The sequence below is a fragment of the Bombina bombina genome, chromosome 3 (genome assembly GCF_027579735.1).
Source record: "Bombina bombina isolate aBomBom1 chromosome 3, aBomBom1.pri, whole genome shotgun sequence".
Lineage (NCBI taxonomy): Eukaryota > Metazoa > Chordata > Amphibia > Anura > Bombinatoridae > Bombina > Bombina bombina.
In genome coordinates this window covers 786,279,901-786,295,967 of record NC_069501.1, presented here as the reverse complement: position 1 = coordinate 786,295,967, position 16,067 = coordinate 786,279,901, and the positions used below count along the sequence as shown (strand labels likewise).

Genomic DNA, 16,067 nt, shown 5'->3' with positions numbered 1-16,067 from the left:
TACATTAACAGGTGCAGTGGTATGTAAGCAACATGCAGAGGGAGCTTTGTCTGCAGCAGGCAGTGCTGAGTGATAGCAGGAAACACCCACTGCTATATCTTCACTTGCAAACACAAAATGCCTTCAATTACACACACTTATTGCCTTCACTTACATACACTTAATGCCTTCACTTACACACACAAAATACCTTCACTTACACACACAAAATACCTTCACTTGCACACACAAAATGCTTTCAATTACACACACTTAATGCCTTCACTTACACACACAAAATACCTTTACTTACACGCACAAAATGCCTTCACTTACACACAGGAAATGCTTTCACGTACACACACGAAATTATTTCACTTACACACACAAAATACCTTCACTTACACACACAAAATACTTTCACGTACACACAAAGAATCCTTTAACTTACACACACAAAATACCTTCACTTAAACACACAAAATACCTTCACTTGCACACACAAAATAGCTTCACTTACACACACAAAATACCTTTACTTACACACACACACAAAATACCTTTACTTACACACACACACAAATACCTTCACTTACACACACAAAATACCTTCACTTAAACACAAAAAATGCCTTCACTTACATACACAAAATACCTTCACTTAAACACACAAATGCTTTCACTTGCACACACAAAATGCTCTCACTTACACACACAAAATACCTTCACTTACACACACAAAATGCCTTCACTTAAACACACAAAATGCCTTCACTTACACGCACAAAATGCCTTCACTTACACACACAAAATGCCTTCACTTACACGCACAAAATGCCTTCACTTACACACACAAAATACCTTCACTTACACACACAAAATGCCTTCACTTAAACACACAAAATGCCTTCACTTACACGCACAAAATGCCTTCACTTACACACACAAAATGCCTTCACTTACACGCACAAAATGCCTTCACTTACACACACAAAATACCTTCACTTAAACACACAAATGCTTTCACTTGCACACACAAAATGCTCTCACTTACACACACAAAATACCTTCACTTACACACACAAAATGCCTTCACTTAAACACACAAAATGCCTTCACTTACACGCACAAAATGCCTTCACTTACACGCACAAAATGCCTTCACTTACACGCACAAAATGCCTTCACTTACACACACAAAATACCTTCACTTACACACACAAAATGCCTTCACTTAAACACACAAAATGCCTTCACTTACACGCACAAAATGCCTTCACTTACACACACAAAATGCCTTCACTTACACGCACAAAATGCCTTCACTTACACACACAAAATACCTTCACTTAAACACACAAATGCTTTCACTTGCACACACAAAATGCTCTCACTTACACACACAAAATACCTTCACTTAAACACACAAATGCTTTCACTTACACACACAAAAATGCTCTCACTAACACACACAAAATACCTTCACATACACACACAAAATGCCTTCACTTACACAGACAAAATGCCTTCACTTACACACACAAAATGCCTTCACTTACGCAAGGTGTGGCTGTATCTCTAATGTTTTTTTCTAAATCCCTCCTTGGTTTTGTAGGATTCATTTAAACTAATTAGAGGGTGTAAGTAGTAGAACCTGCATTAAAGTGGCATAAACGGTCTTGAAATCACAAGACTAGTCTTGCACAAAATACATACAAAGTGTGACAATGTTGTGAATACATTAACAGGTGCTGAACCAAGCTTTCATTCCTGCTTTTCAAATAACGATACCAAGAGAATGAAGAAAAACGAATATAGGAGTAAATTAGAAAGTTGCTTAAAATTGCATGCACTATCCAAATCATGAAAGAAAAACATTGGTAATACACAGAGCTATTCGGTATATAGGCAACGTTATTTGATTTAAAAAAGGCTGTTTAGAATCAATATGGCATGTACAATTAAATTTACTCATATGTGAACAACTAATCAATTGATAAAATACTAAAATCACAAAAACACATATAAATCAAAGGCCCATTTTCGTGTTAAAATGCACTTGCAGAAACAAGTTTAGTCACACAACAGGATCCAATTATGACTTTCACCTTATGAATTCAGGCTCATATGTGATTCGCTGCCAGCTCCATGTGACTGCCTTACAGCCAGCAGTTTAGCTTTGTTATGCAGGGATTCCGTGTTCAACAAACAACAAAGTCAATTCAGAGCTGAAATAGTTTGTTAGCAAAACCTGATTTGTTTTGCTGTATTGTTTATAATTCCCCTGCTGAAGCCTGTAAAGGACAAAGTGTAACTGGGTTAGGCTTGTAAAGTCTGCAGTGTGCACTACCTATTCTCAAATTTAGAAAATCTGCACGGCAGAATAAAGGAAGCAAAATATATAAAGGCAATATAATGCAAATTTGTTTTCTAAAAAGACTTAAAGTTTTGAATTAAAGGAATAGTAAAGTCAAATTGAAATCCTTCATAACATGTTTAATTAAGAAAAAATAAACATTGCAATATACATTTATTATTACTTTTTTTCTGCTTTTGGTGTGAATTTCATCTAAAAAATAGTACTTGTTTCACTCCCTGCAAAGTCCTTCTATCATATAGAAATGTTGGGAAACTGAACATCCAGCATTCTGTGCAATGGTTGATTAGATCAGAGCACATGATCATGTACATCTCTCCCTAATTAATCACAGCAAAAGAGATCAGGAACATTTCCACAGCCCTTTATCATGCCTATCAAAAATGGTCCGGCTCCTAAACTTACAATCCTGCTTTTTCAAATAAACATACCAAGAGAACAAAGAAAAAAAATATAATAGGAGTAAATTAGAAAGTTGCTTAAAATTGGGTTTCAAATCCATTCAAGGGCTGTGTCCACTGACATTGCTGAACCTTTCTTTTTATGGCTCAATAAAGTATAAATTTTGGATGGTGCGGCTACATTCTAATTTTGTATCCATCTGGGGCTTTGTGCAGTGGCCTGGTGGTTTTCACACCAATTTGAAATACACATGTCCACCAGACATTTCTTTGTATACCTAGGTGAGACCACCCGTAAAGCAAGGGACAGGATGAGCCAACACCGTTCTAATATACGGTGTGGCAATATTGAAGTTCCTGTCTCTAGCCATTTCATTGAAAAAGGCCACAACATTAGCCAGATGTGATGGCAGATTATAGATCACATACAAATACAGAGGAATGGTCAAGATAGGGAGAAATTACTTAGACAAAAAGAAACATGGTGGATACATAAATTGGAGACTATGGTTCTCAAAGGCCTTAATAGAGATTATGATATGTCAGTATATTTGTAATCGATAATCTTAAGAATGTAAATGAACAATGTAAAGATTAGATAAACTTTCTACTAGTAGTAAGCACCATCAAATTGTGTATAATAATCAATCAGTAACCCAGAAGAATGTATATATTGTATTTTAACTTAGCATTAGAATTTAGCAATAGAGATTGTAGTATATGGATTCGCCACTAGATGGTGATAGAGATGCATGAGACTTAGGAAATTAGCCCTTTGGCGCCAAAGCATATGGTATAAAAGTTTGTAAGACCATTAACCCATGCATGATTAAGGGGTGTTAACCCTGAAACGTTGCTGTTATTTTGATGTCCTAATTAAAGAAGTTGATACCTTTAAGTGCTGTGGACATTTATACATTTTGGATTACCTTTGGGTGAATGGGCAGCTCACCTGTCTTCACAAGCACTGGATACAGATAGTGGGGTTCCATCTAAACATTTTTGAGACATTTCTTTGTGTGCCCCTGATCTTCACTTGATTTGCTTAACATAAATTATGAAAGTGTAAATGCTTTTTAAATAATTTCTTTTTGTATCCATAAACACTGTCCATATATATATATATATATATATATATATATATATATATATATATATATATATATATATATATATATATATATATATATATATATATATATTTATATATATATATATATATTAGACTTAGCAAATTGCATTTGGGACAAGTATATTGATCAGTTTCACAACAGTGGCTGGAAACATAGCTAATTCAAACGTATCAAATCACTATGTAATGCTACATAAACAGTATTAGGTTGCTATACTAGGTGACAGCTCTTCTGACACGATAGATTAAATATTTATTTTATAGTAATTTGCTTTATCTGTTTTCACCTTTGAAGCTCAGAAGAGATGACCAGCTACTATGAATTTGTAGGTGTAAACAGCTGCCAGGATGTTGTCCACTTATATCGCCTGCTGTGGACCTCTACTGTGCTGAACGTCATAGGCTTATTCTTGGGCATTGTTACAGCTGCTATTCTTGGAGGTTTTAAGGACATGGTAAGGCCTTTAACTATTTAATCACATTCAACAACATTTAAACTCGTTTAACAAATTAATATTTTATATGCTTATTTCTAACTTGCTGCGAAAATATAGCCCGTTTTTTTTTTTTAAACAAAGCCAATCTTACAAAATCAGCCAATGCAATCAATAACCATTTACTTGTGCACATATCCTGTAATAATTTAATTATAAATCTAATGTTACAACAATATATTCCAATACTGTTGAGCCATCACAGGAAGGTCAAGGCAAATGAACGCAAATATAACAATAATCATCATCCTAATAAAGTTTAGGTGGTCCATTTAACTGGCTTGATACAGATACCATACCATGCTAGTTACTCCAGACAGGTATGCCAGGTGTCCTACACAAAAAAAACTCAACCACTCAGGGAAATTGGTGTGTAAGGTCGTGATCAGACTTCAGATAAGACTCTTAGCTCATATTCCACCTCAGTTCAGACGACCCCATTTCCTTTTTGCTCCTGTGAGCTGTATTCCCACATCAAAGAAAAAGCAGGCAGATGACAGCAAATATTGTTACCATTTATTGAGGAGGTAAAAAAGGCAACGTTTCGGGATCAGTCTCCCTTATTCATGCCATACCTGATACAAACCATCAAGTGACTTATATACATGTATACCACAAGGTGGCGCTCAAGTGTAATTAACCCATTCTTATCTTACACATTAACTTATTCATTAATTTAACTCACACTTATACATTTCTTATTATGTAAACATAGCAACAGAATAACTATTCTATAATTAATTCAATTTCTAAATTTTTAACCATCATTCACTTTATCATAGAAAAACATCAATAGATTACATTTTTCATCTCAGCAATTTTTATCATAAAAATACAGTAAGGTCCCAGTCCCTATTTAACCCCTTGGGTTCTAGACACTCTAATTCATATATCCAATATGCTTCTTTCTGTTTTAACAGAACTTCTCTATCTCCTCCTCTACGTGGAATATCTACTTTATCAATTATTTGAAATTTCAATTGTCTTATAGAGTGGTTAGCTTTTACAAAATGGGCTGCTAGAGGGGCTTTTACATTACCAGTCCTAATGTTGCTCTTATGCTCGATGATTCTTTCCTTAGCGGACCTGGTAGACTCCCCTATATAGACCCCCCCACATGGACATTTGATCATATATATTATAAAAGTGGTTAAGCATGTAAAATAACCTTTTATATTATACTTTTTGCCGGTGTGAGGGTGATAGAAAATTGACCCTTTAGTCATGTTGCTACAACATGAACACCCTAAACAGGGATAGCAACCATTATTTTTTGTAGTAATATAACTAGGTCTACTTTTAATACTAGGGCCAATATCAGCTCTAACCAGTCTATTTTGAATGTTAGCACTCCTTTTAAAGGCAGACATAGGGGGTCTCTGAAATTCAACCACAGATGGATTACAATCAGACAAAATGCTCCAATGTTTTCTGATAATGCGCTGTATTTCTTTACTTTGTGCATTATATTCTGTTATAAAGATTAGTCTATCTTTTTGACTATCTTCCTTCTTTACTCTATCCTTTGGGTGCAGTAAATTTAATCTTGGAATTGACTTTACAGTTTCAATTTCTTTAGTAATAAGACTTATAGGGAAACCCCTTTCCAAGAATCTCTCACCCATCTCTGCCAATCTCTTATCTAATATTTTCTCATCTGATACAATTTTGCGCACCCGCAACATTTGACTGTGGGGTAGAGATTTCAGGAGTGAAGGTGGGTGTGCACTTTCAAAGCGCAGTAGACTATTTCGGTCAGTTTTTTTCTTAAATAAATCAGTTTTAAATTGGTTGTCTGATTTAATTACTCTCACGTCCAAGAAATCAACATAAGGGCGTAAGATCTTATCCAAAAATATTGAAATATTTGTAAACACTGAATTAGTGCTTGCAACGATAGGGCGCCCTGGTTTTTTTTTTTACATCCTTGTGTACTTTGGGTAGAACATACATTACAGGTGTATATGGACTGTCTACCTTCAGGAAAGATACAACGTCTTTACCTATTATCCCTTTGCTTTCTGCTTTAGAAATGATCATATTAATTTCTTTTTGTAGTTTAAATACAGGATTATAGTTAAGTTTCTTGTATACTGCCTCATTGCTCAATTGATTCTTAATTTCATTAATATAAGCATTTTTATCAAGCACAACTGTTGCTCCTCACTTGTCCGCCCTTTTTAAAATAATTTCAGGATGTTCTTGTAAATTCTTTAAGGCTAAGTGATGATCAACTGACATATTAGTACCCATCTGTTTATAATTATTCCCATTTTTCCTATGTTTTTCAACTTTTGTTTGCAGTTTTGAAATATCCCTCTGAACTAGAGTTGTAAATGTCCCTATGCTATGGTTATTTACTATAGGATTGTATTTACTTTTCTTCTTTAGCCCAAGTTGTTTTAAATGGATTGTTGGATTCTCATTATTTGTATTTACATTCTCAGCCCAATTCAAAGTCTTTAACTTCAAAGTTCTTATGAATCTATACAGGTCTTTTTGCAGCTGGAAAAAGTTACAATTTTTTACTGGGCAAAATAATAGACCTTTGTTTAACAGTTCTAATTCAGGTTTAGAGAGTTCATGTTTGGAAATATTAATGACATTGTTTTTATGTGTCTCTAATGGGGTGGATGCTAGCATGCCAGTTTCAACATCATCGCTTACCCCCGGTATCCAGATCTCATCACAATCCTCATTTAATGTCCTCGCCTTGAGCGTAATTGCCGTGCAGGTTTCTTCTTTGTTTCTTTTAAGCTGCCGCTGATGTTTGCGTCCGCCCTGTCTCTGTCTGGGTCTGACTCCCCTGGCGATGAATCCTGCGACTCCGTACTACTGCCGCTCTGCGTCGGCCCATGGCTCTGACATCTTCTGGTGCGCGACGTATGTCTCCGCTGGGCGCCCTCTGGGTCATAGCGCCATCTATACACTTTACCGGAGGAGTAATCCAATTCATCCCGGGCAAACTTTGTGCGTTTTCTTTCCTCAATTGTCTTCTTCAAGTCGGCAATCTTCGTATTGGTTTCCTGCAGTATTTTCTCCAGCTCGGCTACTGGTAAGATTTTTCTCAGACTATTTTCCATTTCAGATAGTTTGGCATTTTGCTCATCAATTTATTTATTCAGACACTCTACAGTTAGAACAATGAGGTCCATTGAACATTTGTTCAATATATGTTCGAATCGATTGCAATAGTCCTGGTTATCTTTCATCAGTGTAGGTCTTGCTCCCATCCTCAAACCCCTTGGGATTCGCTTAACACGGTGATATTCCGCCAGGGTATTTGCATGCAGGTTAAATGCCAAATTCTTTTTGGACAATTTTTCATACTCTTGAGTTGTATGCTCAGATGGGGCTATCTTCAAAATCTCTTGACCCTTTAGTTAAAATAGTTATTCTTGCTGCTTCTAACTCAGAATAAGAAAACGTAATACAGGTAACCACTCTATAATTCAATTGAAATTTCAAATAATTGATAAAGTAGATATTCCACATAGAGGAGGAGATAGAGAAGTTCTGTTAAAACAGAAAGAAGCATATTGGATATATGAATTAGTGTCTAGAACCCAAGGGGTTAAATAGGGACTGGGACCTTACTGTATTTTTATGATAAAAATTGCTGAGATGAAAAATGTAATCTATTGATGTTTTTCTATGATAACGTGAATGATGGTTAAAAATTTAGAAATTGAATTAATTATAGAATAGTTATTCTGATGCTATGTATACATAATAAGAAATGTATAAGTGTGAGTTAAATTAATGAATAAGTTAATGTGTAAGATAAGAATGGGTTAATTACACTTGAGCGCCACCTTGTGGTATACATGTATATAAGTCACTTGATGGTTTGTATCAGGTATGGCATGAATAAGGGAGACTGATCCCGAAATATTTGCTGTCACCTGCCTGCTTTTTCTTTGATTTATGAACTTGGGACCTAGGCAGTGGTCCTTAGGTGGCGTGCAACATTAAGCCTGTAAGTGCTGAAAGGTTCTATCTAAATATACTGTATTCCCACATCAGACCTTAAATCAGACTTAGGCCTAGTTTCCATTGAGGTGGTGGTAAAGTGTGGAAACTGGTGGTAATATAAAAATTCTCTATAGACTTTAATGGAGATAAATGTTTTTATAAGTGCCTTTTTAAAGATATTTTACTGGAGAGTTTAAATACTGGTTACCACTGGCAACCTAGTGTCCTACTGTCCTCCATAAAAAAAGTGGAACACAAGATGGTGACCTTCAGGTATTGGCAAGGCCAGTGTTTAATTTCTGATCAGACTCTTGTTTCTGTGGATGTCACCGGTCCTGTATTTCATCTGTATGGACGATATTTAGAGGTAAATCTACAAAGTGCCGATACTGAATAAATATAATATTGCCAGTAAAAGACTGAGGTTTTAGAGCAATGTATTGGTGCAGTGTTTACTATATTTATCAGTGGCTATTTATTTATTCAAAGGAAATATATGAAACCCAGTGACCTCAGATATGTGGATAATTGTCAATCAATACTGTCTTATACAGTGTCCTGTCTTGTTCGGAGTCGTAATGAAATATGCAGGGTAACACACCGCCACTCAGGAGGGGCTTCTCACCATTATCATCAAGGGCTCACACTCTGATTCCGGTACACCAACCTATGCTGCAAATGAAGAGGGGAATACCTCTCACTCCTCTCCGGCACAGTGCAGCTCACAGGTCCCTTCCGGTCGGCTCCACAGTGTATACTTCCGCCCTTCTTCCAGCACTCATACCCTGCTCACAAATGATATTTAAACCAAACAATAGTGGGATGGACACTTGCTCCAATTACAGGAAACAGCCGGAGTTGTCAGATATACTGGAATATAAACAATTGAAGCAAAAGCATTGAAGCAAAAGCATGGAATCCGACTCCTCCTAGTCAGGCTGTGACTATGGATGTATTTCCGAAACACGCAAGACTGTCAGTGCTGCGCCCTGTGACACCAATCCAGATTTGCTGTGTTTTCCAAATGTCATTTTACCTACTAGGATTCCAATGAAGACTGTTTTTAAAGGAGGAGTTGGATTCCATGCTTTTGCTTCAATTATTTATTTATTCAGCCTGAATACTGGTGTCATGTGATAACGGTAACATCATTAGATAGTCTGAGTTGATTGTGAAGCAGTAAAATAAGTTTGCAGTAAATAATTATATACTCAGAATGTGATATTGACTGAAAGGGTAAGAAAATAACATGAGGTTAGAGTTGGAGACTGGATGCTCAGGCTTTATAATATGTCCAAGGAAAGCAGTAAGAGAGAGATTATGTAATGTCCATTCTGGTCAATTAATTATGCTAATTAGCCGTGCTGGTATTGTTTTCCACCAAAGGTGACAACCTTACATGGCTCTGCAGCCTTTCTGTCAGTCAATAGTCTACATGAGACCACAAATAAGACCCAAGGCCCTGCAAGTTCTCAATAAGGTCATAGCTTCATTAGACCTTAGATTCCTTGTTACTTATTACCCAGGTGTATTAAATGTAACGTAATTACATCATGAACTCATAACCACATTTAAATATCAAAATTCTTTGGTTTCCAGACTCCACTTTCCCAAACCAACTTTAACTCATCACCACCACCTCAGATTCTATACAACCCAGCTCAACAGATATTAACCTACACTGGATTCTGTTCTCCAACAGCTGCTCTTCCATCGTATGCTACTTATCCTTTACCCCTTCAGGTAAGACATTTTTCCCCTCAATAACAAATATGACTGTGGTTTTATGTCTTACATTTATAAACAATGAAGTGAAGTTTTGTAAATGAATTATCATACAAACTACCCAACTTTAGAAAATAAAACCACACAGTAGTAGTAATCCCAATGATCACAGTGAGTCTGGCTATTTAAAACTGGCACTTAACAGGCACACTAAGGGATTACTGTAAACTGGTATTAAGAAGGTATATTGAAACTGGCACACACAGGTAAACTAAGTGAATAAAAGTGATCTTTATATCCATAACACATGGGTGACCCAGATTAATATTTGTCATATAGGTGGTGAGAGTCTATGATCCATTACTTCTGGGAAATACTCTTCTTTACCACAAGGAGGAGACAAAGATTCCCAAAACCTAAGAGTTCTATAAAAACCCTCCCACCTTAGTAGAAATTAGTCTTGTCTTTGCCTCCGCGGTAGATGAAGAATGAAGGTGCTCCAGATGTTGTTCTGTGAAAGGGGTTCTCAGACTGAGTTGAGGCCTGTTTTCCCCTCAGAGTGCTGCTGATTTGCGGATGGATATATTGGTAGTATTGGGTAGTTAGCACAATTTCACCTTAGGGGAGTTAGCCGGAAACAGGTGTCATGGGACCTGTCCTTTGCCTCTTCCTGTTGAGTTGTCGGTATACTCTTATTCCATATCCTCTGTTGTTATGTTTGGATACTGGTTTGTCTTTCAATTGGATTCCATCTTATCTTCCAGTAGTTGGGTGCCTATGGGTAAGTAAAAGAACTCATATAAGCCTGTTGAGCTATTTAGTTTTTTACATTTTTGTACTCTGTAGCTTAGGGACAATATTAATTATATATATATATTTATTTCTTGGCTCCTTGTATTAATAAGGATCCAAGAACTAATGTGTAAGCACTCATCTGCCTATTGAGTTTATGCACGTTGGATCGCTTGTAGTCCAGTTAATCTCAACATTTATGCATACGTTCGCTTTTTCAGTTTGAGTGTGCTATTAGAGTACTTAGTGCCCTCTGATCTTGCGCATGCTTTATTCTTATTTTTTTATGTCGAGTTAGCTCTTCACTGCCTTTTTTTGTTAATACTTCTTTTGGAGAGGGTACATTTTCCCTTGCTTTAAGAACTCTTCTTTGGGGGAATATAGCCTTATGGTTGTGTTTTTGTACTTTAAAATGATGATGGTTCACATTCCTCCATAACATATGGGATATATTTCCTGCCACTGCTTTAAATCCCTTCCACCTCCCATCTCTCTCTTAATTTTGTTCTTGGCCTCGTAGGAGAAGGTTAAGAATAGAGGTGTTTCACGCTACTTGCTTATGGATTTAATTTTGGAGCTCAGACCAATGTGAGACCCAGAGTCCCTGGTAATTATTATTCACAAAGAAGACAGAAGTGACATTTCACAGCAGCTGAATGATACAGAGACATAAGAATACCCTGTTATGTGCACAAGCATTTCCCTATGGGATTTCAGCCATAAATACACCCTCAGGTGTCGCAGGGACTTGTCTTTAGCCTCCCCCTGAGGGACACAGGTATTTCCTATGGCAATCCTCTGCAGTACTCAGTACCTGCACTGGATGGGCTCTCTACTGGATACTGCTACATCTGCATTGACAAGGATTTGACATGCCTGCTAGGCCAGTGGAGGGTTGCTGCTTGAGGTAAGTTGTTTACTGTAGCACACACACAGCCCAAAGGCTATTTTTTGGTACTCTTATACAGGTACAGCATAGCCAGGGGACTTAATTTAACATGTTTTTCTCTTTTTAAGATCATTACCTGCCCTATCCTTATCAGAGTCATAGACAGGTAAGACTGATGCCCTTTTCAGCCAGCTCTGGGGACAATCTTAGGTCACTTTATTTAAAATGTGTGCCTGGCCCTTTAAGAAATCCACTATCTGCTCAGTGCAGTTAGTGGTTCAGTAGAGGAGATCTCAGCTAGGCAGGGGGCCATGTTTTTATGAGTGTTAGGTGTCACTATGCTTAGACAGTTTAAATGTTATTTTTTCAATCCCTACAGCACCAGAGTTTTCTTCCAGCGGTAGCCCCGCTCCCTTAGCGTTCCCAGGCTTGTCTTCTCAGTCTGGAGCTACTTCATTGCTTAGTTTACCTCAGGTTTTTTTTCACAGATTCTCAGTACCTGTTTCAGTATTTCATATAACCAGGAGAAGGTGAGTACATATACATGTTCTGGAGGGGGGGGGGGTGTAAATTGGGGTAATTTCAGTATGTATTGGGGTTATAATTTACTACAGAGGGAAGTGTAATGTCTGAGGGGTGTTTAAGCATAGTGTAGAGGGCTCTCTACCTGTTTTTTTCATATTTCATTATATGTAAGGTGTCATTTCATACTCATAATTTAATATGTAACTGGATTATTTCGTCTTCACTGATATCCATATATGTATGGCTATTTTGCAAAACTATTCCAGTATGCCAGGTCAATTAAATATGTGAGATTCTTATACCTTTTATCTTGCATAGTTATTACAGAGTCTTATTAGACTCTGATGGTTTTATTTTCTGTAACTAGTGTATACCACCTGGATTATATGGTCTGTTTTTACTTGCTACCTCTTTGATTCATAAAGGTACTAACAATATTTTAATATGTATTGTGTGAAGGAGTCCTCCCAAGTGTATCACAGCTCATCCTACAAGAGTAGTTACAACCAGTGTTCCCTCTAAGGACACTTTTTGTGAGCGGCCCAGCTGTGAAACAGTTAATATTGCAACCACACCCTGCAGTTAGCAAACACTACACTTGCTTGCAATGTTAATTTTGAGTGACAAATCTAATGACACCTCTACAGACCCCGCTTGTCTTTCCTACTTTTATCTTTCCTATTCTCTACTCAGCTATACGTTAAACTAAGAGAGAGATGGGAGGTGGGAGAGATTTAAAACTCTTGTATAGGTTCTTGACCTCCTCCTAGTGACACAAAATAAATCCCATATGTTATGGGGGACTGTGGCCCATCATCATTCTGAAAGAAAATAATTTATCAGGTAAGCATTAATTTTGTCTTTTTTGTTTACTTTTTCACTAATGATGGAGCCTTCAGTGTCTGTCCCTGAAACCTTTTTAGAAGTTAACTCTTCTGAACACTTTCCTACAAATTTGAAGTATTATATGAAAGAGCTATTTTGTACGTTTTTTGTCTGAGGACAAGTCTATTAAACATTTGGATTTAATATTTAAATATTCTGCTAAGTCCCCATGGGTTATTCCTGTTCCTAATACTTTCTCTAAGATAGTTTCTAAGGATTGCTTTAAGCCTGGTGGTCCTTTTAATCATTCAGCTAGGTTTAAGAAGATGTTTCCTCTGGCAGCCTCTAATATTGAACTTTGGGAGACAGTTCCTAAAGTAGGCCTATTTCTACTTTGGATAGGTATACTACTATTCCTTTGGAAGAGATTTTTTCATTTAAGGATAGGAAATGGAATTCTTTCATAGGCGGGCTTTTCAGCAAGCAGGTTTTTTTTTTAGGCCTGCTATTAGCATTGCCTGTGTGGCTGCATATTCTTCTGTTTGGCTGGATTCTCTTTCTAAGCAGTTTTCAGATGATGATTCATGCTCACAGCAACCGCCGCATCCCTGGCAACAGCCAGAGTGGCGCAACGTAAGCACGGGAGCAGCGTGACAACACAGATTTCTCAGATAAATAGTTTGGACTCCAAAACCAGACAGTCCCTGTCTTGGTGGCTAGATCATCAGTCTATTATTCTAGGGGCTCCTTTTGTGCATCCTATTTGGACTGTGATCATGACAGACGCAAGTCTTTCAGGCTGGGGTGCAGTCTGGAGGTCTCATAGAGCACAGGGTGTTTTGTCTCCTCAGGAGGCAAGGTTAAAAATAAATGTTTTGGAACTTTTCAAGGCCCTTCAGAGTTGGACCCTGTTGGAAAGCAAATCTTATCTGCATTTTCAGTCACCTCTGGTTCTTTTGCCAAGGGTGATTGCCAGGATCAGACAAGAGGGGTCATCAGTGAAATTGATTGCTCCATCTTTGCCTCACAGGCCTTGATTTGCAGACCTAATCCAGATGTCCAGTTGTTTACCATGGCTATTTGCTCTGTCTCAGGGTCCGTTTTTTCATCAGGATCTTAAATCTATAAGCTTGATGGCATGGAGGTTGAATGGTTAGATCTGAAGACAGAGGGTTTTTTTGAGTCTATAATTGAGACTCTGAAACAGGCTCATAAATCTGTGACTAGGAAGATCTATTATGAGGCCTATATTTTGTGGTGTTTGGATCATGTTTTTTTTGTGGCATTCTTTTAGAATGTTTTAGAATTTTTTTATAATTTTTAGAATGGTTTTGATATAGGTTTGTCCACAGGTTCTATTAGAGGTCAGATTTGTGCCATTTCAGTTTTGTTTCATAAAAAGATTGCTAATATTCTTGTTATTCATGATTTTTTCAGGGATTAGTCAGGATTAAGCTTGTTATTAAACCGATTTCTTCTCCCTAGAGTCTTAATTTGTTTTTTTAAATACTTTTTGCAGGCTACTAAGTATTTCAGGCAAACTTCTAGTTTGTTTGTTCACTTTTCTGGTTCTAGAAAGGGGACAAAAGTACATCTATTTCTGTGGCATCTTTGCTTAAGCTTTTGATTCAGAAGGCTTACTTGGAGGTGGGTCAGTCTCCTCCTAAACTCATTACTACCCATTCATTGCCATATCTTGGGCCTTTAAGAATGAGGCCTCTGTAGATCAGATTTGCAATGCAATTACCTGGTCTTCATTGCATACTTTTACTAAATTCTACAATTTTGATGATTTTATTTTTCTAAAGCAGCCTTTAATAGGAAAGTTGAGGTTGAGGTTATAATGTTTTTCTGCTTATTTTTCTTGTTTGTTTTTTTTTGGCATGAAAAACCCTTTCTAATAGTTAAAAAAAAGAAAGAATTATCAATACTATAAGCGGGTTTTGTAACACGTCCGTTGCCGTTGCCAGTTGCGCACGCATCCTCATAGGAATGTTGGCTGTGCGAGGCAGCCACAAGAATGTTTGCTGTGAGCGCAGCCAAAAGAATACACCTGGATGCAGCGTAAGCCCCAAATAGGTACTCACCGTTCGTGAAGTCTGGCGGAGAAGGTCTTCTTCCAGGCGGCTCCATCATCTTCTATCTTCATCCGGAGCGGAGGTGCGGAGCTGGCTTCCCCGATGCACGAATCCTCAGCGGCGGTCCTCAGTGGCGGTGGTCCATAACGGCATGGAAGCTTCTCTTCATGCGATCGTCCGCCACACACTGAAGATTAAATGCAACGTAGCCCATATTTATTAGGGTACCTTGCATTCCTATTGGCTGAAATTTTGAAATCAGCCAATAGGATGAGAGCTACTGAAATCTTATTGGCTGAATTGAACAGCCAATAGGATTTCAGTAGCTCTAATCCTATTGTCTGATTTAAAAAATTGAGCCAATAGGAATGCAAGATACCCCAAATTGAATGCGGTACCTTGCATTCAATTTTCAGTGTACGCCGGAGATCAGATGAAGAGGAGCCTCCATGACGCTTTGGACTGCCGCCGCTGAGGACCACCAATCTGGATCCACACATCGGGGAAGACCGCTCTGCCACTCCATAATACATCCAATATATCTATCATAAGTAGTTAATGAATTCATAGCAAACACCAATATAAAATACAAGAAAGTCTTTTAAAGGTAAAAGTCTCTGTAAAAGCACCCGTTGTACACCAAACCAGCTGGCTCTAATTGAAAAGCTGTTTGCTAGAAGTAGTCTTACACAATGCTTATACCGGTATAGCAAGAATTTTTTTTTGTCTTTGCATCAAACCATTTTTGATGTAGCCAGGTCCTATTCCCAGACCATTTACGATCTCCTTAGCTGGGTCCTATTTTCAGACCATTTACGATCTCTTTCGCCAGATCCTATTTCCAGACCATTTACAATCTCCTTGCAATGCCGTCT

The 16,067-nt window shown here is 37.5% G+C and overlaps 1 protein-coding gene across 1 annotated transcript in view; it reads left to right on the top strand.

Moving 5' to 3' along the window:
- Window positions 1–16,067, top strand: part of TMEM255B (transmembrane protein 255B) — a 174,454-nt gene that overhangs the window by 132,208 nt on the left and 26,179 nt on the right. Inside the window, exons 7-8 of the mRNA XM_053705455.1 lie at window positions 4,185–4,344; window positions 9,958–10,101. Of these exons, the coding sequence (XP_053561430.1) occupies window positions 4,185–4,344; window positions 9,958–10,101 (304 nt within the window). The remainder of the gene's footprint in view (window positions 1–4,184; window positions 4,345–9,957; window positions 10,102–16,067) is intronic.